At 44.1% G+C, this 25,864-nt stretch overlaps 1 protein-coding gene across 1 annotated transcript in view; it reads left to right on the forward strand.

The window, feature by feature from the left end:
• The window catches only part of CAPN5 (calpain 5), a 141,460-nt gene extending 119,199 nt beyond the window's left edge, over positions 1–22,261 (forward strand). Inside the window, exons 6-13 of the mRNA XM_060771240.2 lie at positions 2,217–2,410; positions 2,812–2,889; positions 6,821–7,016; positions 9,468–9,590; positions 12,016–12,212; positions 14,399–14,520; positions 15,750–15,886; positions 16,976–22,261. Coding sequence (XP_060627223.2) covers positions 2,217–2,410; positions 2,812–2,889; positions 6,821–7,016; positions 9,468–9,590; positions 12,016–12,212; positions 14,399–14,520; positions 15,750–15,886; positions 16,976–17,158 — 1,230 coding nt within the window. The 3' untranslated portion in view covers positions 17,159–22,261. The remainder of the gene's footprint in view (positions 1–2,216; positions 2,411–2,811; positions 2,890–6,820; positions 7,017–9,467; positions 9,591–12,015; positions 12,213–14,398; positions 14,521–15,749; positions 15,887–16,975) is intronic.
• The last annotated feature ends 3,603 nt before the right edge of the window (positions 22,262–25,864 follow it).

Below are 25,864 nucleotides of genomic sequence, written 5' to 3' on the forward strand. Positions count from 1 at the left end.
TTCTGCATCCCTGGGGTTTTTGGTGATTCAGTGTCCCTCCATCTTGAACACTTCTAGCTATTGTTCCCAAGTTTTTTTCTCAAAATATTCCTAAATTAGTCATTGTTCTACATTCCCTGGAATTAGAGACATGGAATCCCTGTGAAAGTGAAAAAAAGCCAAATAGCAAAATCGCTATATTTATTCTGACAGAGAGGACACCTCTTTAGACATTTCTAGGTTTTCCAGCATGACTTTATGGGCAATTTCTTCTAGAAGCTGTCTATAGAATAGCATGTTAGATAGAAATGGCACAGCATTTCTAATCATGGGGAAAAAAATACTGTTCGATGAACATGTGGTTGATTGACAGCTCCAGGGTAAAGACGGTGAATGTCATGATGTAATACCTAAAGGAATGTGGTAATGGCTGAATCAAAACCATGTGAGGGTGATTGCAAAGGGGTTACATCAGCCAGCGTCCTTTACTGGAGGATGAAACAATCCATCTTTCTCTCTCCTGTGTGACTCAGTCTGAGTATCTGCCTATTCTGTATGTGACTATCTGATGACTCTGATTGTTTGCCAGTACAAGAAAAGTGGATCTGCATATCCTGGTGGTATATCTGTATATACAACTGTGAAGATTAAAGCCTTCAGATATTTTAGATGAAAACCTGAGTTTGTGAATCTATTAAATAGTATGTAGATAAGGTCAGATGCTGGCAGTTAGACTCTGCTGATAAATGGGCTGAAGCACATGTGTTTGCTGTGAAAGGACTCTGCTATATTTTAACCTCCCCCTCCTCCACCACCACTACCTCCACCACCTCCTCCTCCACCATCACCTCCACCACCTCCTCCTCCACTACCACCACCTCCACCACCACCTCCACCACCACCACCTCCACCTCCTCCAACACCTCCTCCTCCTCCACCTCCTCCTCCACCACCACGTCCTCCACCACCACCACCTCCTCCTCCACCACCACCTCCTCCTCCACCACCACCTCCTCCTCCACTACCTCCTCCTCCTCCACCACCACCACTACCTCCACCACCTCCTCCTCCACCATCACCTCCACCACCTCCTCCTCCACTACCACCACCTCCACCACCACCACCTCCACCACCACCTCCACCTTCTCCACCACCTCCACCTCCTCCATCACCTCCTCCTCCTCCTCCATCACCTCCTCCTCCATCACCACCTCCTCCACCATCACCTCCTCCTCCATCACCACCACCTCCACCACCACCACCTCCACCTCCTCCAACACCTCCTCCAACACCTCCTCCTCCTCCACCTCCTCCTCCACCACCACGTCCTCCACCACCACCACCTCCTCCTCCACCACCACCTCCTCCTCCACTACCTCCTCCTCCTCCACCACCACCACTACCTCCACCACCTCCTCCTCCACCATCACCTCCACCACCTCCTCCTCCACTACCACCACCTCCACCACCACCACCTCCACCACCACCTCCACCTCCTCCACCACCTCCACCTCCTCCATCACCTCCTCCTCCTCCTCCATCACCTCCTCCTCCTCCATCACCTCCTCCTCCTCCTCCACCACCTCCTCCTCCATCACCACCTCCTCCACCATCACCTCCACCACCTCCTCCACCACCACCACCTCCTCCACCACCACCACCTCCTCCACCACCACCACTTCCACCACCACCACCTCCACCACCACCACCTCCAGCACCACCTCCTCCACCACCTCCTCCACCACCACCACCACCTCCTCCTTCTCCTCCTCCCCCTCCTCCTTCTGGTCTATTCTTTCTCCCTTATCTTGTTTTTGAATCTTAAACCTATGCTTTCCCACTTTCCTATATCAACAAATTGTTCCCCCACTTTAATTGTCACTTGGAAACCAAATAAAAAATATACTTTAAAAAAAAAAGGAGGTCATGATTTGGAAACTATAAATCACTTCATGACATAACACTGGAGGACATAGAGGTTCCTGGAAAAGTGTTATCTCTTGAAGTCTCTAGATCCAGGATAATCTAAGGAAGTTGGTCATGGAGTCACTCTGGAGGGGTCAAGAAATTCCATTTGAATTATTTTGTCAATTTGATCAAAAACTCAAAATGATTTTAATCAGATCCGCAGTGAATTTAATCAGATCCGCAAAGGTCAAAACTGCAAATGTTGAGGGACGGATCAGTTACATTTTCTCTCTCCTGATTTCATACGTTTCATTTCCTTTCTTGGGAAGGCCACCTCAGCTGCCGACATGGAAGCCCGCCTGGATTGTGGCTTGGTCAAGGGACACGCTTACGCCGTCACCGATGTGAAGAAGGTCCGCCTGGGCCATGGCCTCTTGGCCTTTTTCAAGTCGGAGAAGCTCGATATGATCCGGCTGAGGAACCCGTGGGGAGAGAGGGAGTGGAATGGACCGTGGAGCGACACGTGAGTAAGAACCAAGTCATGGAAGCGGCAGCAATCAGAGCGAGAAAGGGATGGAGATTTGCTTTGCAACTATCCCAAGGTGCATCTACACCAGGCATGTGGAAACTTTGGCCCTCCAGGTGTTTTGGACTTCAACTCCCACAATTCCTAAGAGCCGGTAGGCTCTTAGGAATTGTGGGAGTTGAAATCCAAAACACCTGGAGGGCCAAAGTTTCCACCTTCCTGCTGTAGACAGTGATTTGGCCTTCCCTGTAAACTTGTATGTTTCCACCACCATCCCAAATGTAGTCCTAATGCAGATTGATAGGTGGGGAGTAATAATGTGCATGTGTATAATGTAGATATGGATGTATATGTATATTATTTTCACCATAAGCTATGTATAATTTTTGATTCTAAAGCTCTGAGGAATGGCAGAAAGTCAGCAACAGCGAAAGAGAAAAGCTGGGGATGACTGTGCAGGACGATGGAGAATTTTGGTGAGTGTATCATAGCAATCAGATACTGATTTTTTGTTTACTTTTTAACAAAATCTCTATCCTTCTTTTAAAAAGGTATTTAAGGCAGGCAAAAGTGATACAAACAGATTAAAAACAAAAGTCTTGATTTTAGAAAATCGTGACTTTTAAAAGATTATAACCTTTTAGAGAAGAGCCAAAAACCTGTTTGAGTAGAATCTTCTCAAGTCCTGTATTTATTTACTTACTTACTTCATTTATATACCGCTTTTCTCAGCCCTCGGGTGACTCAAAGTGGTTAACAATAGCAAAAATTCAATGCTTGACATATAAAAGCAGTTAAGAAAACAATTAAACAACAACATAATAAACAGTTAAACATCAATATAACATCTCATTAGCGTCTCAGTAAAATCATGATCCAATCTCATCATCCGTTGTTCCGTATTTCTATGTTCATTACACTGCCTATTCAAATAGGCTCGAACAACCAGGTCTTCACTTTCCTCCGAAATGCCAACAGGGAGGGGCCCGATCTAATTTCTGTAGGAAGGGCATTCCACAGCCGAGGGGCCACCACTGAGAAGGCCCTGTCTCTCGTTCCTGCCAGATGTACCTGTGATGCAGGTGGGACCGAGAGCAAAGCCTCCCTAGATGATCTTAATGCCCTAACTGGTTCATAGGAGGAGATAAATTCGTACAGGTAAGTTGGGCCAGAATCGTTTAGGGCTTTATAGGCCAATGCCAGCACTTTGAATTGTGCCCGGTAGCAGACTGGTAGCCAGTGGAGCTGGAGCAACAAGGGAGTCATGTGCAATCAAACACAATTGACTTCAGTTGTTAGACTGAACAACCTGTTAACTCTGACCTGTTAGGAAACAGAGAATATGCCAGCGCATAAAAATAGCAGTTCTTCAGAAGTGTAAAAATAACATATTTGGTTTACTCATGACCTTCATGTTTTCAGCATACACAGGTACACAACTTATCAGTTAGTTACAAATGTGTTTGAGATCATTTCATAGAATCATAGAATCATAGAATCAAAGAGTTGGAAGAGACCTCATGGGCCATCCAGTCCAACCCCATTCTGCCAAGAAGCAGGAATATTGCATTCAAATCACCCCTGACAAATGGCCATCCAGCCTCTGCTTAAAAGCTTCCAAAGAAGGAGCCTCCACCACACTCCAGGGCAGAGAGTTCCACTGCTGAACGGCTCTCACAGTCAGGAAGTTCTTCCTAATGTTCAGATGGAATCTCCTCTCTTGTAGTTTGAAGCCATTGTTCCGCGTCCTAGTCTCCAAGGAAGCAGAAAACAAGCTTGCTCCCTCCTCCCTGTGGCTTCCTCTCACATATTTATACATGGCTATCATATCACCTCTCAGCCTTCTCTTCTTCAGGCTAAACATGCCCAGTTCCCTAAGCCGCTCCTCATAGGGCTTGTTCTCCAGACCCTTGATCATTTTAGTTGCCCTCCTCTGGACACATTCCAGCTTGTCAATATCTCTCTTGAATTGTGGTGCCCAGAATTGGACACAATATTCCATATGTGGTCTAACCAAAGCAGAATAGAGGGGTAGCATTACTTCCTTAGATCTAGACACTATGCTCCTATAGGAGGAGATGCGTTCGGACAGGTAAGTTGGGCCAGAACCGTTTAGGGCTTTATAGGCCAATGCCAGCACTTTGAATTGTGCCCAGTAGCAGACTGGTAGCCAGTGGAGCTGGAGCAACAAGGGAGTCGTGTGCAACCAAACACAATTGGCTTCAGTTGTTAGACTGAACAACCTGTTAACTCTGACCTGTTAGGAAACAGAGAATACGCCAGCGCATAAAAATAGCAGTTCTTCAGAAGTGTAAAAATAACATATTTGGTTTACTCATGACCTTCATGTTTTCAGCATACACAGGTACACAACTTATCAGTTAGTTACAGATGTGTTTGAGATCATTTCTATGCCATCCAGTCAGAATATCTCTCACACAATAAGAGCCTTTATCACACTGGCGAAGGTAGTGGGAGAAAGTTTTTTTGCCACTTCAGTCGCTCAAGAGTCCGGCCCAAAATTAGTCCGCAGGGACTACTTTTGGGGAAAAGCGGAGCCCAGCAAGTTTGCTGCCCTTTCCACTTCTTTAAGGACCGCGAAAACCCAACCCTCCCGCCCATTAACAGTATAATTGAGTGGGTCGCCCGTAGGGGGGCCAGGTAGGAATTTTTTGCCCCCCCCCCCTTCCCCTTGTGGAGAGGGGTTTTTTTCGCCTACCCTATACTGTTGCACGAGGGCAAATTGGGAGGGTAGGGACTTAAATAGGCATACCCGGTGCAGCATGAGCAGGATGGATATTGAATTCGGTGCACACCCAAGGCACCCATTTGGATGGTCCAGCAACTGTAACCTGGCCCTAGGATAATATTGGGGGGCAAGGAAAATTAGAGTGGCTCGGGATTTTGAAGAGGGACATCAATAATTCTGGGAACAGGTTCACCCTCACCAGTTTCATTGCCAAGTTCATGGCCAGGTCAAGGCCAAGTTCAATGCCAAGTTCATGGATATAAGTTTATACTCAGTTATGGTGGTGGTAGGTAGATTTAGTTTCTAATTAGGTAACAATAATAAAGTTGCCCTTAGTTAACCCAAGCACGTGTGTGGCCTCTTTATTTGCGACGGTGATGTGGCAAACAGCAGGCAAGTCTGCGATCTGAGCAGCCCCACAGTCTAAAGAAGTCTGTGCTAATCTCAGAGCAGATCATGTGGTTTGCAGCCTCTCCCACAACTTCTCAGGAAAACATAGAACAAGGAAAGAAAGCTGCACATCAGAACATACATACAATAAGTAAACAACAGTATCATAGATAAACAAATTGCTAGAGGAGGCTTGAAGAAGGTTGTAATTTCCAACAAAACAATGAAAACAAACAAACAACGAAAGTAAATAAAATTCAACATTTGTGGCTTGGAAAGGTTCCTTTTTAGACAAAATCTCCTTGGGAGATTCCAGGAATCCAAAAAGTTATTTTTTCACTTTGTTCAAAATACTTTTAACTTTGTTAAATGTGATAAGTAAAAACTGCAATTGTGAAAATTAACAAAGCAAGGTGAAAATTGTGTTTTCTGCACAAAGAAGAAAATGCTATTTCTTCTCAGAATTATTTATTAATTTATTCTTATTATTTCCCACATTTCTAACCCCCTCAAACTGTGATGTGTGATGTGATGTGGTTTTATATGCTTTAATGATTTTAACCTGGATTGTTGTAATATTAATGTTGTTTAATACTGTTTGTATATTTGTATATTTGAAGTTGTGAGCTGCTTTGAGTCTCCATGTGGAGAAAAAAAGCGAGATATAAATAAACATAATAATAGGTTCTTGTGGGTTTTTTCGGGATGTATGGCCATGTTCTAGAGGCATTTCTCCTGACGTTTCGCATGACCTCACCTCTGAGGATGCTTGCCATAGATGCAGGCGAAACGTCAGGAGAAATGCCTCTAGAACATGGCCATATAGCCCAAAAAAACCCACAAGAACTGAGTGATTCCAGCCATGAAAGCCTTCGACAATACATTAAACATAATAATGGCTGGAATCACTGGGTTGCTGTAGATTTTTCGGGCTATTATTATTATGTTTTGGGTTGTTGTCGTTTTTTTGGACTATATGGCCATGTTCTAGAAGCATTCTCTCCTGACGTTTCACCTGCATCTAGGGCAAGCATCCTCAGACCTCACAACCCCTGAGGATGCTTGCCATAGATGCAGGTGAAATGTCAGGAGATGGCCATATAGCCCAAAAAACCTACAACAACCCAAACATCGTCATTGTCATCATTATCATCGTCGTCATCATCATCTGGTTTAATTCTGCAGTATAGATGCATATTCTACTAGAAAATATCAGAACCTTGAAATCTGGTTAGGTCCAGAGTCAACATTTATCTTTTCTATCCTAGGATGGCGTTTGATGACTTCTGCAAGTATTTCACGGACATCATCAAGTGCCGCCTCATCAACACGTCTTACCTGAGCATCCACAAGACCTGGGAGGAGGCGGTCCTGCGGGGGGGATGGACGCGGCATGAAGACCCCCTGAAGAACCGGAGTGGAGGCTGCATCAATAACCGGGACACCTTCCTGCAGAACCCCCAGGTGGGAAGGCAGAGAGGCCGCCCATTTCTGCCAAGTAAAGGCTTATTCGGTTCAGAAAACAAAGTCCAATAGAGGTAGACATTTTCTTTATTTCAGATAACAAAGTAGTAGACCGTATCATGGACTTTGGTTAGATTTGGCTTGAAAACAGTACATGTGAAAGCAGTGAGAGAAATTTCCAGTACTACACTAAAATGAGATGCACAGATATAGGATGGGTAATACCTGGTTTGAAAACAGTCCAAGCAGAAGGGATCTTGGAGTCTTAGAATCATAGAATCAAAGAGTTGGAAGAGACCTCATGGGCCATCCAGTCCAACCCCATTCTGCCAAGAAGCAGGAATATTGCATTCAAATCACCCCTGAAAGATGGCCATCCAGCCTCTGCTTAAAAGCTTCCAAAGAAGGAGCCTCCACCACACTCCAGGGCAGGGAGTTCCACTGCTGAACGGCTCTCACAGTCAGGAAGTTCTTCCTCGTGTTCAGATGGAATCTCCTCTCTTGTAGTTTGAAGCCATTGTTCCGCGTCCTAGTCTCCAGGGAAGCAGAAAACAAGCTTGCTCCCTCCTTCTCCCTGTGGCTTCCTCTCACATATTTATACATGGCTATCATATCCCTCTCAGCCTTCTCTTCTTCAGGCTAAACATGCCCAGCTCCTTAAGCCGCTCCTCATAGGGCTTGTTCTCCAGACCTTTTATCATTTTAGTCGCTCTCCTCTGGACACATTCCAGCTTAGAGTCAATATCTCTCTTGAATTGTGGTGCCCAGAATTGGACACAATATTCCAAATGTGGTCTAACCAAAACAGAATAGAGGGGTAGCATTACTTCCCTAGATCTAGACACTAGGCTCCTATTGATGCAGGCCAAAATCCCATTGGCTTTTTTTGCCGCCACATCACATTCCTGGCTCATGTTTAACTTGTTGTCCACGAGGACTCCAAGATCTTTTTCACACGTACTGCTCTCGAGCCAGGCATCCCCCATTCTGTATCTTTGCATTTCGTTTTTCCTGCCAAAGTGGAGTGGGCCACAAGCTGAATATGAATGAGCCAACAGTGTGATGCCACAGCTAAAAAAGCCAATATGATTCTAGGCTGCATCCATAACACTATAGTGTCTACATCAGCGTATCTCAACCTGGGGGTCGGGACTCCTGGGGAGGCGGTTGCAAGCGGGTGTCAGAGGCATCGCCAAAGACCATAAGAAAACACAGAGAACAGAGGAAATAAACAGTCGCAGTGTTTCTCAACCTGGGGGTCGGGACCCCTGAGGGGGTCGCAAGGGGGTGTCAGAGAGGTCGCCAAAGACCATAAGAAAACACAGTATTTTCTTATGGTCATGGGAATTCCATGTGGTAAGTTTGAGCCAATTCTATCATTGATGGAGTTCAGAATGTTATTTGGTTGTAATGAACTATAAATCCCAGCAACTACAACTCCCAAATTCACATTTGGACATATTGAGTATTCGTGCCAAGTTTGGTCCAGATCCACCATCGCATGAGTCCACAGTGCTATCTAGATATAGGTGAACTACAACTCCCAAACTCAAGATCAATGCCCATCAAACCCTTCCAGTGTTTTCCATTGGTCATGGGAGCCAAGTTTGGTTCAAATCCATCGCTGGTGGAGTTCAGAATGCTCTTTGATTAGAAGTGAACTATAAATCCCAGCAACTACAACTCCCAAATTACAAAATCAATCCTCCCCCAACCCCACTAGCAATCAAACTTGGGTGTATTGGGTATTTGTGCCCAGTTTGGTCCAGTGAATGAAAATGCATCCTGCATATCAGATATTTACATTATGATTTATAACAGTAGTGAAATGACTCAGTTCTTGTGGGTTTTTTCGGGCTATATGGCCATGTTCTAGAGGCATTTCTCCTGACGTTTCGCCTGCATCTATGGCAGGCATCCTCTGAGGATGCCTGCCATAGATGCAGGCGAAACGTCAGGAGAAATGCCTCTAGAACATGGCCATATAGCCCGAAAAAACCCACAAGAACTGAGTGATTCCGGCCATGAAAGCCTTCGACAATACAGTGAAATGACTGTTATGAAGTAGCAATGAAAACAATATTATGGTTGGGGGTCACCACAACATGAGGGACTGTATTAAGGGGTCACGGCATTAGGAAGGTTGAGAACCACTGCTTTAAACAGTCTTTAAATATATGCTTCATGCCTTAGAAATGATCAGGCTTCAGAGAGTTGGCAGCCAATACCTTCCTGGCTGTCTCCAGTCAGTGCTCTCTTCACTCGCTAAGGTGAAAGTGGCAGTTAAAACCGTTTGTCTCAGCAGCAAGCCAGAGACAGAATTCTGGCTCGTGGCATGCTCAGCCAATCAGCTGCTGACACATGTCTTTCCAGTCAATCCACCACATCAAGGTGTCTTTTTACAACTCTCCACAAACTTCTTCTTTTTGTGTCCTCTTTCCTTTTCGGCAGTATGTTTTTGATGTGAAGAAAACAGAAGATGAAGTGCTCATTTGCATCCAACAGAAGCCCAAACGGACGAGTCGGAAGGAAGGCAAGGGGGAGAATTTGGCCATCGGGTTTGACATCTTCAAGGTAAACAGTGAAAGACAACAAATCTTGAGATAGAGTCTACAACTTTAGGTCTACAACTCCTAAGATTCCAGCACTGCAATTCCCAGAACACCCAGAAACATTGCCATACTGGCTGGAGAAATTTGGGATTTGTTGTCCAAAATGCTTAAAGATCTGAAAGCCAAGCTCTATTAGAATCGGCTTAGGGAGTTGGTATGTTTAGCTTGGAGAAAAGATGGTTGAGAGAAAGGAAGTGAGAACCATGTATAAATATTCAAAATGATTGGGGTGAGCGCAAGTTTGTGTTCTGCTGCTTTAGAGATTAAGACATGGAGCAATGGACTCAAATTACAGGAAAAGAGATTTCACCTAAACATTAGGAAGAACTTCCTGATGGTTGTTGTTGATGTTTATTCGGTCTCCTCCGACTCTTTGTAGCCTCCTGGACCAGCCCATGCCAGAGCTCCCTGTCATCCGTGGCCACCCCCAGCTCCTTCAAGGTCAATCCAGTCACTTCAAGGATACCATCCATCCATCTTGCCTTTGGTTGGCCCCTCTTCCTTTTTCCTTCCATTTTCCCCAGCATCATTCTCTTCTCTAAGCTTTCCTGTCTTCTCATGATGTGGTCAAAGTACTTCATTTTGTTGTTGTTCATTCATTCAGTTTCTTCTGACTCTTTGTGGCCTTCTGGACCAGCCCATGCCAAAGCTCCCTGTCATCCGTGGCCACCCCCAGCTCCTTCAGAGTCAAGCCAGTCACTTCAAGAATACCATCCATCCATCTTGCCCTTGGTCGGCCCCTCCTCCTTTTTCCTTCCATTTCTCCCAGCATCATTGTCTTCTCTAAACTTTCCTGTCTTCTCATGATGTGGCCAAAGGACTTCAACTTTGTCTCTAGTATCCTTCCCTCCAATGAGCAGTCAGGCCTTATTTCCTGGAGGATGGACTGGTTGGACTTTCTGGCGGTCCAAAGCACTCTCAGAATTTTCCTCCAACACCACAGTTCAAAAGCATCTATCTTCCTTTGCTCAGCCTTCCCTAAGGTCCAGATCTCACATTCGTAGGTGACTACAGGGAATACCATTGCTTTAACTATGCGGATCTTGGTTGCCAGGGTGATGTCTCTACTCTTCACAATTTTATCAAGATTAGTCTTTGCTCTCCTCCCAAGAATTAAGCGTCTTCTGATTTCCTGGCTGCAGTCTGCGTCTGCAGTCATCTTTGCACCTAGAAATACAAAGTCTGTCACTGCCTCCATGTATTCCCCTTCTATTTCCCAGTTATCAATCAGTCTGGTTGCCATAATCTTGGGTTTTTTGATGTTTAGCTGCAACCCTGCTTTTGCACTTTCTTCTTTCACCTTGGTTAGAAGGCTCCTCAGCTCCTCCTCGCATTCGGCCATCAAAGTGTTATCATCTGCATATCTAAGGTTGTTAATGTTTCTTCCAGCAATTTTAACTATAGCCTTGGATTCGTTAAGCCCCGCACGTTGCATGATGTGTTCTGCACACAAGTTGAATAGGTTGGGTGAGAGTATACAACCCTGCCATACACCTTTTCCAATCTTGAACCAGTCTGTTGTTCCCTGGTCAGTTCTTATTGTTGCTACTTGGTCCTTAGAGAGACAAAGTGATTTGGTATGCCCATCCCACCAGGAACTTGCCACAGTTTATTATGATCCACACAGTCAAAGGCTTTAGAATTGTCAATAAAACAGAAATAGATGTTTTTCTGAAACTCCCTGCCTTTCTCCATTATCCAGTGTTATTGGCAATCTGGTCTCTCGTTCCTCTGCCTTTTCTAAACCCAGCTTGTCCACCTGGCAGCTCTCTCTCCATGTCTTGCTGGAGTCTTCCTTGCAGGATCTTGAGCATTACCTTACTGGCATGAGAAATAAGGGCCACTGTACGGAAGGTTGAGCAGTCTTTAGCATTTTCTTTTTTTTGGTATAGGGATATAAGTGCATTTTTTTCCAGTCTGATGGCCATTCTTGTGTTTTCCATATTTGCTGGCATATGGCATGCATCACCTTGACAGCATCATCTTTTAAGATTTTAAACAGTTCAGCTGGGTTAGAGCTGTTGGTTAGAGCTGTTCAAAACTTGGATATGCTGCCTGTGGGTCTGGTGGAGTCTTTCTCTGGCCATCTAGTATTCTTGTATGGTGTTAAACAGAATGGTTGGTTCCAGCTATAGGATTCTGTGGTTCTTCCTACCCTCTGAGGCAACAAGGAACAAACTTGAACACTCCTTTCTTAATGTTTGCCTTTCCCCTGTCTTCTTGCACCGCACCTATTTTCCTAGATTTCTCCATGTCCCATCTTGACCATGCTCTGATGTCGCTTGGCCACATGTGCCTTGGTTTCCATCTGTGATATGTTGGGCGATATGCATCCAATGGTTTGCATGATTTACAGCCCTGTTCCTTTTGTGCTTCCTCCCCCTCAGGTGGAGCTGAATCGGACGTACCGGATGCACACCTTGCAGCCCAAGGTGGCCAGCTCCATCTACATCAACTCCCGCAGCGTCTTCTTGAGGACGGACATGAAGGAAGGCCGCTACGTCATCATCCCAACCACCTTTGAGCCGGGCCATGTTGCAGAGTTTCTTCTCAGGCAGTTCACAGATGTGCCTTCCGATTGCCAGTAAGACTTACCCTATAATCCTTACATATCACCTGTCACATCAGCATTTTTAATTCTGTACCCATTACTCTGGCCCGGCCCAGTTTTATAGTGTCTTGGTGTATTGTTTATTGCTTGTTGTTTAATATAACTTTAATTGTTTTAATTTGCTTTAGGTTTTGTATTGTTATGTTGTGTTTTGAGGCCTTGGCCTTTGTAAGCCGCATCGAGTCCTTCGGGAGATGCTAGCGAGGTACAAATAAAGATAATAATAATAATAATAATAATAATAATAATAATAAACTTGCGCGAACTCTAAGATCCTCCGGGGAAGCCCCCCTCTTGCTCCCACCTCCGTCACAAACACAGTTGGTGGGGACAAGAGAGAGGACCTTCTCAGTGGTGGCCCCCCACCTCTGGAACACCCTCCCAAGGGAAATAAGACAGGCCCCATCCCTCCCCTCTTTTCATAAGAGTTTGAAGACTTGGTGGTTTCAACAAATCTTCGAGGTGACCAGTGCTAGCTCAGCCCAGACACTGTCCGGACATGACCTAGCCCCCTATATATTACCCCAGGGAGATAGAGCGGTATATAAATAAATTTTTGTTGTTGTTATTATTATTATTGCCGTTAACCTGCATTAATTCAGCATCTACACAAATACATACTACACTGCTCAGAGCCCCCGGAAGCGCAGCAGGTTAAACCGCTGAGCTGCTGAACTTGCTGAACAAAATGTTGGCAGTTCAAATCCAGGGAGCAGAGTGAGCTCCTGCTATTAGGCCCAGCTTCTGCCAACCTAGCAGTTTGAAAACATGCAAATGTGAGTAGATCAGTAAGTACCACTCCGTTTGGAAGGTAATGGTGCTCCATGCAGTCATGCCAGCCACATGACCTTGGAGGTGTTTATGGAAAATGCCGACTCTTCAGCTTGTGAGCACCCCCAGAGTCGGACACGACTAGACTTAATGTCAAGGGAAAACCTTTACTTTTACTTACACTGCTCTGCCAAATGAGGCTCAAAGTAGCTTACAATATAAATAAAAACTGAACAGCTGAAGCAGTATGGAGTATTCTAGTTTAAAAATCATGCAACCTTATATCCAGTTGGAACACTTCTTTTTGTGTTGCTGTTGTGCATTTTTATACCTATTACAAGGGTATTTGGAGGGAGGGAATATTTCTTCAGAGGGGGGTTGTTTTTGCCATCTTCTGAGGCTGAGAGAATGTTACTTGCTCAAGATCACCCAGCGGGTTTCCATGCTCAAGCCAGGAATTGACCCCAAATTTCCAGAGTGTTCGAATAATTACACAACCAAGGGGTGCAAAATAAGAAGCTTGACTTCTCCTGATATTTTTTTCTTCAGTCCCTAATCTTCTAGCATTGCAACCGTGGAAACTGTTCCTACTTCAATCTCTTTGCTGTATTTGCCATCCCTTAGTCACTTTGCCTTGCCTGCTCCTTTGCTTTGGATATCTCAATTCTATTCCACTGAAGTTTTAAGCTACTGCAATGATTGAAATGTGGAGGCTGGAATGTATCCAGAGGAGGGCGACTAAAATGATCAAGGGTCTGGAGAACAAGCCCTATGAGGAGCGGCTTAAGGAGCTGGGCATGTTTAGCCTGAAGAAGAGAAGGCTGAGAGGAGATATGATAGCCATGTATAAATATGTGAGAGGAAGCCACAGGGAGGAGGGAGCAAGCTTGTTTTCTGCTTCCTTGGAGACTAGGAACAATGGCTTCAAACTACAAGAGAGGAGATTCCATCTGAACATGAGGAAGAACTTCCTGACTGTGAGAGCCATTCAGCAGTGGAACTCTCTGCCCCGGAGTGTGGTGGAGGCTCCTTCTTTGGAAGCTTTTCAACAGAGGCTGGAGGGCCATCTGTCAGCGGTGATTTGAATGCAATATTCCTGCTTCTTGGCAGAATGGGGTTGGACTGGATGGCGCATGAGGTCTCTTCCAACTCTTTGATTCTATGATTCTATGAAGGGAAATTTCCTTTTGTGGGCTGGACTTCCTCCTTTTGCTACAGTCCTGATAGGTCTGATGGTGTGGCAGGAGTGCTTTGTTTCTGTGTTCCTGCGTGGCAGAATGAGGTTGGATTGGATGACCACTGGGGTCCCTTTCACTGAGACTCTGGAGTTGGAGATTTGTCTCTTTCCTGACAGTTTTGTTTTCTCCTTCTTCCTCTTCCTTTTTCAGGGAGCTGACCCTGGACGAACCTCCACACACTTGCTGGAGCGGCATGTGTGGCTATCCACATCTGGTGTCCCAAGTCCATGTCATCTCAGCTACTGGACTGAAGAATCAAGGCTCAGCAGAAGGTGCTTGACTCTTTCCATCCTCATTTAGAGGCTCACTATCGTTCTTAGCCCTTCTTCCCTGAAGGCTTTTAACTATTTTCCTCAAAGAGGTATCTTTCTAACAACAGTTCCCAAAACACTTCCTTTCTTCCACTTCCAGTTTCCAAAACTCACTCTTCAAACTCCAGACACTAACTGACTAAATTCTGGCTGCATAGCACTTACTTTCCCTCTGGCTCTGCCTATCTCCGGAACTCCCTCAAATTTCATCCGTCAATCAGACTGCATTCCCCGCTAAGCTACCTGATCGCTTCTCCCCTCCCCTGCTCTTCTTAGCTTTTTCAAGCCAGGCCTGTTACGGTAAGGTAGGTTAATCCCTTACAGGTGTCAAACTCCATTAATTCTACAGTGTAGTCTACAGAAGGTGATGGAGCCATACTCTCAGGCATAAAGAGACAGGGGGAAACGCTGAAAATCTTCACCTGAGCAAGACACTTGTCTGTTCCTCAGAGTGAGATGCCAGGTTTAGACAGGTAGCAAGGAAGGATTTGAAAGACCCCTTAGACCAACGGTTCTCAACTTGTGGGTCCTCTACTCCCAGACATCCTAACAGTGGTAAACTGGCTGGGATTTCTGGGAGTTGTAGGCCAGAACACTTGGGGACCCACAGGTTGAGAACCACTGCCTTAGATGTTCTCAGAAGAATCATTTTAAGAAACAGCAACAAGTTTCGATGGTCCTCACCAACCTTGGGAGTTTCATCGATGGTCCGCACCAACATTGGGAGTTTCATTGATGGTCCTCACCAACCTTGGGAGTTTCATCGATGGTCCTCACCAACCTTGGGAGTTTCATTGATGGTCCTCACCAACCTTGGGAGTTTCATCGATGGTCCTCACCAACCTTGGGAGTTTCATCGATGGTCCGCACCAACCTTGGGAGTTTCATTGATGGTCCTCACCAACCTTAGGGAGTTTCATTGATAGTCCTCACCAACCTTGAGAGTTTCATCGATGGTCCTCACCAACCTTGGGAGTTTCATCGATGGTCCTCACCAACCTTGGGAGTTTCATTGATGGTCCTCACCAACCTTGGGAGTTTCATCGATGGTCCTCACCAACCTTGGGAGTTTCATCGATGGTCCTCACCAACCTTGGGAGTTTCATCGATGGTCCTCACCAACCTTGGGAGTTTCATCGATGGTCCTCACCAACCTTGGGAGTTTCATCAGCCATTTTTGTTCTCACCAGGAGTGGATCCCTACGTGATCATAAAGTGCGAAGGGGAGAAGATCCGTTCACCAGTGGTGAAGAACACCACGTCCCCGGAATTTGACGTGAAAGCCTTGTTCTACCGGAAGAAGCCGGGGCAGCCAGTCCTCATCCAGGTAATACCTTCTTTGATCAGGGGAGAAGGGGCAGGTGAAGTTCATAAATGGGATTTTTTTTTTCGTGTCAGGAGCGACTTGAGAAACTGCAAGTCACTTCTGGTGTGAGAGAATTTGACATCTGCAAGGACATTGCCCAGGGAATGCCCAGATGTTTTGATGTTTTACCATCCTTGTGGGAGGTTTCTCTCACGTCTCCACATAGGGAGCTGGAGCTGACAGAGGGAGCTCATCTGCCCTCTCCCTGGATTCTAACTTCTGACCTGTCGGTCTTCAGTACTGTTGGCACAAGGGTTTTAACCCAGATGTTTTGATGTTTTACCATCCTTGTGAGAGGCTTCTCTCACATCCCCGCATAGGGAGCTGGAGCTGACAGAGGGAGCTCATCTGTGCTCTCCCAGATTCAAACCCCCGACCTGTTGGTCTTCAGTCCTGCTGGCACAAGGGTTTTAACTATTGCGTCACCGGGGGCTCCATAAATGAGAATATAATTTGAGATCTTATTGAAGAGTTACATGGTCACAATCCAAAAATTGAGATACTGCCATTGCCAGGGGTTATATTTGCTCTCGGTTGCCCAAACAACCACAAAAAAAGGAAGCAGAAAACAAGCTTGCTCCCTCCTCCCTGTGGCTTCCTCTCACCTATTTATACATGGCTATCATATCCCCTCTCAGCCTTCTCTTCTTCAGGCTAAACATGCCCAGCTCCTTAAGCCGCTCCTCATTGGGCTTGTTCTCCAGACCCTTGATCATTTTAGTCGCCCTCCTCTGGACACATTCTAGCTTATCAATATCTCTCTTGTATTGTGGTGCACACCTTATAGCCATAGCCTAAAGGCAGTTTTGTGCATAAAACCAAGTTTGTTTACAATGAACCATTAGACAGCCAAGGCATCACATCGACAATCCATACTTAGTTGTTGTTGTTGTTATGCATGGCAGGGGATTTTGCACATGGCAGGGAGATGGACTGTGGTCTTTGTGGTCTCATCCAATTCCATGATTCTGTTCTACGATTGAAAAGACACCTTGATCTGAATGTATTTCTTACTAGATGGTCCACCCTTCCCTGTTTTGCTTCTTCCAGGTCTGGAACCATAACCTCCTAACAGATGAGTTCCTGGGCCAAGTCTCTCTGGTGGGAGACCCCAACGAGCTGCATCCTTTGCACATCATCCATCTCCAAGACAAGGGTGGCAAGCGAGCCAACGACCTTCCGGGCACCATCCAGGTGCAGTTGCTCACCAGCAGCATCCTCACCAACATCTGAAAGACAATCCCTTTTGTGCCATTATATACAGGTGTACATACAATCTTACGATAGGCAGTGTAGGGTGTCAGAAAAATATCGGTACAATATCAATTGTATATAAAACCAAAGGTGCAGCTACACTGTAGAATTAATACAGTTTGACACCACTTTGAGTGAAAGCTCTGGAATCCTAGGATTTGTACTTTTGTGAGTCGCCAACACTCTTAGAAAGGGGGCTAAAGGCCTTTTGAAACTACAACTCTTATTATTCCATGACATTGAGCCACAGCAATTAGAATCATAGAATCATAGAATCAAAGAGTTGGAAGAGACCTCATGGGCCATCCAGTCCAATCCCATCCTGCCAAGAAGCAGGAATATTGCATTCAAATCACCCCTGACAGATGGCCATCCAGCCTCTGCTTAAAAACTTCCAAAGAAGGAGCCTCCACCACACTCCGGGGCAGAGAGTTCCACTGCTGAACGGCTCTCACAGTCAGGAAGTTCTTCCTAATGTTCAGATGGAATATCCTCTCTTGTAGTTTGAAGCCATTGTTCCGCGTCCTAGTCTCCAAGGAAGCAGAAAACAAGCTTGCTCCCTCCTCCCTGTGGCTTCCTCTCACATATTTATACATGGCTATCATATCTCCTCTCAGGCTTCTCTTCTTCATGCTAAACATGCCCAGTTCCCTAAGCCGCTCCTCATAGGGCTTGTTCTCCAGACCCTTGATCATTTTAGTCGCCCTCCTATGGACACATTCCAGCTTGTCAATATCTCTCTTGAATTGTGGTGCCCAGTGGTACCAAACTGTATTAAAGTGGTACCAAATTGTATTAATTTTACAGAGTAGATACACCCTGGAATTGTAAAGGTAATTTCTGGACACCCTGTATATACATATATATACATATACATATATAAAAATACGCACACACATACATTTGATGGGTAATGTATGATGTGTACCATGCATGCATGCATTTATAAAAGGGGGGACCATCTCTCATGCGTTCGAATTTTTTTGGTTACTTTACATTTTTTTATACAAAGGTGCCTTTTTTCAAAATGATTGTGTTTATGGGTCTTTGTTGTTGTCGTTGTCGTTGTTTTCCTTTCTGAGCAAATCTGAAAAAAATTGTTTTGTGATGGACAATTTGTGGGTGGACGATTTCGGAGTGGCTGAAAGTGCAGGTGCCACAAGGATGTATGTTTACAAAGAGAGATCTCTCTCTTTCTCTCTTTCTCTCTTCCTTTCTTCCTTTCTTCTCTCTCAGACGCACACATGTGGTTGGGGAGGCATTTGTATCCTCAACCCAGAAATAACCACATTGCCAAGTTCACCAAAGGGCTCTCGTTCTTAACTTGCCTATCCCCAGGGCTGATGGCAACAACATCCTAAGAAAGACTATAGGACAGTGGTTCTCAACCTTCCTAATGCCACAACCCCTTACTACGTTTCCTCATGATATGGTGACCCCCAACCATAAAATTAGTTTCGTTGCTACTTCATAACTCATTTTTCTGCTGTTATGAATAGTAACAGATTGGGGGAGGGTATTGATTTTGTCCTGTGGGAGTTGTAGTTGCTGGGATTTATAGTTCACCTACAATCCAAGAGCATTCTGAACTCCGCCAATGATGAAATTGAACCAAACTTGGCACACAGAATTCCCATGACCAACGGAAAATACTGGAAGGATTTGATGGGCACTGACCTTGAGTTTGGGAGTTGTAGTTCACCTACCTCCAGAAACTCAAACAATGATAGATCTGGACCAAACTTGGCATGAATATTCAATATGCCCAAATGTAAACACTAGTGGAACGATGGAACTGAATCAAACTTGGCACACAGAATTCCCATGACCAACAGAAATTACTGGAAGGTTGTGGTGGGCACTGACGTTGAGTTTTGGGAGTTGTAGTTTACCTACATCCAGAGAGAACTGTAGACTCAAACAATGATGGATCTGGACCAAACGTGGCACGAATTCTCAGTATGCCCAAATGTAAACAGTAGAGTTTGGGGGAAATAGACCTTGACATTTGGGAGTTGTAGTTGCTGGGGTTTATAGTTCACCTACAATCAAAGAGCATTCGAACCCTACCAAGGATTGAATTGGGCCACACTTCGCACACAGAACCTCCATGACCAATAGAAATCTGTGCCAGTGAAGTAAAGGCTTAAGACTATTTTATTGGGCATAGAAAGATCTGCATTTCAGCTTGGTTTTGTTGACTTATGGGCCTCTGGTGGTGCAGTGGGTTAAACCGCTGAGCTGCTGAACTTGCTGACCTAAAGGTTGGTGGTTTGAAACCAGGGAGCGGAGTGAGCTCCCGCTGTTAGCCCCACCTTCTGCCAACCTTGTTGTTCATTCGTTCAGTCGTTTCCGACACTTCGTGACTTCATGGACCATTCCACGCCAGAGCTCCCTGTCGGATGTCACCACCCCCAGCTCCTTCAAGGTCAATCCAGTCACTTCAAGGATACCATCCATCCATCCATCTTGCCCTTGGTCAGCCCCTCTTCCTTTTTCCTTCCATTTTCCCCAGCATCATTGTCTTCTCTAAGCTTTCCTTTCTTTTTTCTGCCAACCTAGGAATTCGAAAACTTGCAAATGTGTGTAGATCAATAGGTGCTGCTTCTGCGGGAAGGTAATGGCTTTCCATGCAGTCATGCTGGCCACATGACATTGGAGGTGTCTCTGGACAACGCCGGCTCTTCGGCTTAGAAATAGAGATGAGCAGCATCCCCAGAGTGGGACACGACTAGGCTTAATGTCATTGGAAACCTTTACCTTTGTTGAGTTAAGCAGTTCCTGTTCTGCATTATTGAAAGGATACACTGTGGGTAAATGATGCCAACGAAAATCCAAGAAAGTCGCATTGCTATTGGCACAAATATGGGGATTTAGTGCTCTGCGCACATTTTATCTCACCAGTAAAACTAAACCAACATTTTGCAGAAGGGAAAAAAAATGCAGCTCATAAATAGGGGTGGCTTAGTGGCCAGATGGCTCATTAAATTCTTCATTAGCAGTCAGTGGCTTAATCGATTTTCAACTAATTATTTTGATTTTCTGGGAGGAGAGACCTTCCTGGGAGGTGAGCCCCAGCTTCTGCCAACCTAGCAGTTCAAAAACATGCAAATGTGAGTAGATCAATAGGTACTGCTCCAGCAGGAAGGTAATGGTGCTCCATACAGTCATGCCAGCCACATGACCTTGGAGGTGTCTATGGGTAACGCCGGCTCTTCGGCTTAGAAATGGAGATGAGCACCACCCCCCATAATCCAATCTCATTGGAAACCTTTGCTTTTACTTTACCTTTATTGAGTTAAGCAGATCCTGTTCTGCATTATTACAAGGATACACTGTGGGTAAATGATGCCAACAGAAATCCAAGAAAGTCACATTTCTGGTGATACCAATATGGGGATTTAGTGCTCTGCGCACATTTTATCTCACTGGTAAAACTAAACCAACACTTTGCAGAAGGGGAAAAATGCAGCTCATAAAGAGGGGCTGCTAAGCGGCCAGATGGCTCATTAAATTCTCCGTCAGCAGTCGGTGGGATAATCGATTTTCAACAAATTATTTTAATTTCCTGGGAGGGGAGACCTTGCTGCAGCAGAAATGACAGACGTGTTTGTAGCATCTCATTAGATTAGACTACAGTTTGCAAAAGCTAATGCTAAATACAGTCTTGGAGCATAAGATACCTTCTGATCTTGGAAGCTAAGCAGGGTCAGCTGTGGTCAGTATTTGGATGGGAGACTACCAGGGGCTAAAGCAGTGGTTCTCAACCTGTGGGTCTCTTGAGTGTTTTGGCCTATATCTTCCAGAAATCCCAGCCAGTTTACCTGTTGTTGGGATTTCTGGGAATTGAAGGCCAAAACATCTGGGGACCCACAGGTTGAGAATGTGCAAAAGGCTATTTTTCAGTGGAAGGAAGTAATAAAACCACATCTGACTATTCCTTAGAATCATAGAATCAAAGAGTTGGAAGAGACCTCATGGGCCATCCAGTCCAACCCCCTGCCAAGAAGCAGGAATATTGCATTCAAATCACCCCTGACAGATGGCCTTGCCTAAGAAAACCCTATGAAATTCATGTGGTAGCCAGAGTTTGGCAGGCAACTGTAAGGCACGCACAAAATGCCACCAGACTTGTTTGTTTTGGAAATTTCAGTACCTGTTTTGTACCATTGTATGCCTATCTTTGGCCATAAGGACCTAGTAACATTCCTGGTGCCAATCTCCATCTCATTTAATTGAATGCCTTTGAAAGTGGCAAAGATGAGACTCATCTTTTACTTTGTCCCTTTGATATGTTCAAATTGTGCCATAGAAAAGAAGCCACATATAGAAAGGTTCAGGAGAAGGATATAGTGCCACAACTCTAATAATGAAAACAAGCTTTGACAGTCTTCAATCGGTTCAGACTGCATTTGGAGATCTTTGAAGTTCAGGCTAAAACCCAGTGTAGATTCCCCAATGTAGATTCCCACTGACCCCGCTAACACAGGAGTAATGTTTTTTAGTGTTTGCCCATGCCTATGCTAAACCAATGGGCTTTTGGTACATGGAATGGAGGAAAAGAAAGCCGTCTTGTCCTTTATCTCAGGCAGCCAAAACGTCCTGTGTGTCTCCTTTGTGCGTGGCACCAAGCCCATGTGAAACAAGCCATACCAACCAGAGGCGGACAGCTCTTGACGTCATCATGGTTTACAGGGACCAATACTCTTGTTTTACAAACTCCTCTCTTATTTTTCAATACCACACCAGTTGATATCTCTTTCTAGCCATCAGCCCTTCCCTTCTTTTGGAGGAATATATGGACCAGGGCATTACTCAACCCTTGTAGCCACGCCTGATGTTTCTTTGCCAATCCGAGATTGGTGGGTATTGGGGACAATCTGTAGATTAAATCCATTGCTGCTTCTGTCGAGACATGTTTAATTTTGTGAAATTTCATCAATTGCACTTTATCCGACGAATGCTTTATGAACTGTATGAATGCAGATTTGGGATGGGGAAGGGGGGGGGGGAGTCTTGATAAATGCTAATTTTAAATGCATTGACATAATTGTCTGTACGAGATTTGGAAATAAAAGCCAAAAAAACCTCACAAAAATAGTTGTCTAGTCTTCCTGTAAAATATGTGATCTTCCTTTCTTACTGGGAAATCCGATAAAATATATAGATTGGTTCAAGATAGAGGAATTTGAAAAAAAGAGAAAATAAAAGAAACATTAAAAGACATTACTTTTTAATGAAGAAATAAGAAGAGCTGATTTTTCTCGACCCTTACTATTCTTCTTATTATTATTATTTGGCATTTTAATTAAAGATGAAGAATTGTGTTCTTTATTCACCCTCAAATTAAGAATATTCTTGTATAGACAAAGATAAAACCTCTAAGGACTAGATGGAAGTCACCAGAACATTTTTTGGTTATTATTATTATTATTATTATTATTATTTTCTATCTTTATTAAATTCTTTTTTTTCTCCTACCCATCTCTTACTACCCATTTTCTACTATCCTTTAATGTAGGCCTGGGTAACAACGGAAAAATTTGTTTCTAAAATCGATTCGTTTTTTGGGGGGTTTTGCGTTTTGATATTTAAAAGAATTCCAAAATTTTTCTTTTAAAAATTTCGATATTTACGAAATTTCGTAAATGTTAAAAAATTACGAAACAAATACGAAACAATAACGAATCAATTCGTTAATGGCGGACGCAACTGCGCAATACGCTAAAAAACCTCCAAATGGGACAGAGGGAACTTCTGAAGCTTCCCTCTCCCTCTGTTGTTGACTGTTGGTGTGATATTATAATTTTTTTTCACTAATTAAACAAAAAACAACTATAAAACTTGCCCCAGACATGCGGAAATAATAACGAAACGACCTCAAACCGATAACGAAACGAATACATAACGAATCCGAAACATTTACGAAACGAATTTAAAAATTCGTTTCGTTTTTAAGTTGCTCCAGAATGGTTCGTTATTGCTTCGTTATAAAAAAATAACGAATTTTTAACGAATTATGAATTAACGAAATGAAACCACCCAGCCCTACTTTAATGTTCTCCCACTTTACATGTAATATATATACATACACACACACACACATATATATATACACACAAACACATATACACATCACACACACACACTCTTTCCCGACCTCTCCGTGTTTATTATTATTATTATTATTATTATTATTATTATTAAACTTTATTTGTACCCCGCTAGCATCTCCCGAAGGACTCGATGCGGCTTACAAAGGCCAAGGCCTCAACATAACAACAACAAACAATAACAATGCAAGCAAAATAAAAACATAAGCAATAACACAACAAAACATCACACTATTACACAATAAAAACAGGGCCGGGCCAATGATGGATACAGGTTAAAAGTGCTGGTGTGTGAGGTGGTATGTTGGAGTTCTGGGCAAGTGCAATGTGCAGAGAGTATTAAACTCTAATAAAGTGCTTCTGGGACAGGTGCTGGAGGTTATCCTATTCTGGGAAGGCACATCGGAATAACCAAGTCTCCACCCACTACATGGCTACCAGCCTCCTCCCAGTAAACCCAAATCAAGGAAAAGCTTCATGAGAACTACCACTCCTCTTGGTGTCCTCCCAGCAACAGCAAGGGTATCCCTCTGGGCAGCTAAACCAGGAAACCCCAACTGGATGGCCCCCCACTAGAGAGGGTCTTCCTCCAGGGGCAAACCAAGAATCTGCAACTTGGAAATCCCTGAGCAGACTCAGAACTAGAGTGGGCAGATCAAAAGACAACCTGATAAAATGGCACTACCTAAAACAATCCTCCACCTTGTGCAACTGTGGAGCAGAACAGACAACTCCACATCTGTATGCTTGTCCACTATGCCCTGCCTCATGTACAGAGGAAGAATTGTTGGAGGCTACAGACAATGTGGTTGCTGTTGCCCATTTTTGGTCAAAAGATATTTAGCCACTTGTGCTACTTCTATTTTTATCACTTTTATACTAACTTGTGCAATGCTTTTGATACGAAATACATAAATAAATCATCGTGGCACTATAGTTGCCCCTCAACATTTGTGGATTTTTGAAGGCTTTCATGGCCAGAATCACTGGGTTGTTGTAGGTTTTTTCGGGCTAGACGGCCATGTTCTAGAGGCATTCTCTCCTGACGTTTCGCCTGCATCTATGGCAAACATCCTCATAAGTAGTGACTACCTTTCATTATTAATAGATTTGTTTCTAAAATGTGTTCTCTTAAGTTCTCCAGCACAACTTCCTTCAATGAATCTGGAGGATCTAGAGCACTGCTTCCCAACCTTTTTTTGACCAGGGACCACTTTGACCAGTGACCACCCCTCCAACATTATTACCCATAATACCCTTACATTTGCCCATGCTTGGTCTATAGACTTTGTAAAACAAAGGTTTGAGTGTCTGTCCATAAGGTGGTGCTATCATGCTTTCTTAGACCAAATAGTGTTTTGTTTTGATCTCAGGGTGATATCTTTATAGTCGGACAAGTTCACTGTTTATTGACTTCCTTGCATCTCCAAAACTTGATACATATGTTAAAAATCCAAAGGAATTGATTGATGAGTCAGAGAATGAAAATACAGTGTGTCAACACTCCTCGGGTGCATCTCCAGTGGGTCTCAACCTTCCTAATGCCACGACCCCTTAATATGCTTCCTCATGTTATCGTGACCCTTCATAACTGTCATTTTGCTGCTGTTATGAATCGTAATGTAAGTATCTGATATGCAGGATGTATTTTCATACACTGAACCAAATTTGGCATAAAGACCCAATACACCCAAATTTAAATACTGGTGGGATTGGAGGAGGGCATTGATTTTGTCCTGTGGGAATTGTAGTTGCTGGGATTTATAGTTAACCTACAATCAAAGAGCATTCTGAACTCCACCAACGATGGAATTGAACCAAACTTGGCATACAGAACTCCCATGATCAACAGAAAATACTGGAAGGGTTTGGCAGGCATTGACCTTGAGTTTGGGAGTTGTAGTTCACCTAATCCAGAGAGCACTGTGGACTCAAACAATGATGGATATGGACCAAACTTGGCACGAATTTTCAATATGCCCAAATGTAAACACTAGTGGGGTTTGGGGAAAATAGACCTTGACATTTGGGAGTTGTAGTTGCTGGGGTTTATAGTTCACCTACAATCAAAGAGCATTCTGAACCCTGCCAACGATTGAATTGGGCCAAACTTCCCACACAGAACCTCCATGACCAACAGAAAATACTGTGTTTTCTTGTGGTCTTTGGTGACCCCTCTGACACCCCCTTGCGACCCCCCCAGGTTGAGAAACACTGATATATACTGTACAGTCAGTGCAGTTTGACACCACTTTAACTGCCATGGCTCAGTGCTATGGAATCCTTTAAGTTATAGTTTTACACATTCATTTGCCTCCTCTGCCATAGAGTTCTGATGCCTACCAAACTACAATTCCTAGCATTCAATAACATTGAGACATGGCAGTTTAAACAGTGTCAAACTGTGCTAATTATACAGTTTAGATGCACATTTACCTCCACTTACTTTATTCCTGACTACAAGAACAGGCACATCCTGAGGTTTCTCCCTTCTCTGTGAAATGATCAAAGTTTTTATGTTTTTTTTTCTGATGATACTTTGCTACAGGATGATTCTTCTTTGTTGTAGAAC

Source organism: Anolis sagrei, chromosome 3 (genome assembly GCF_037176765.1).
Source record: "Anolis sagrei isolate rAnoSag1 chromosome 3, rAnoSag1.mat, whole genome shotgun sequence".
In the NCBI taxonomy this organism is placed as follows: domain Eukaryota; kingdom Metazoa; phylum Chordata; class Lepidosauria; order Squamata; family Dactyloidae; genus Anolis; species Anolis sagrei.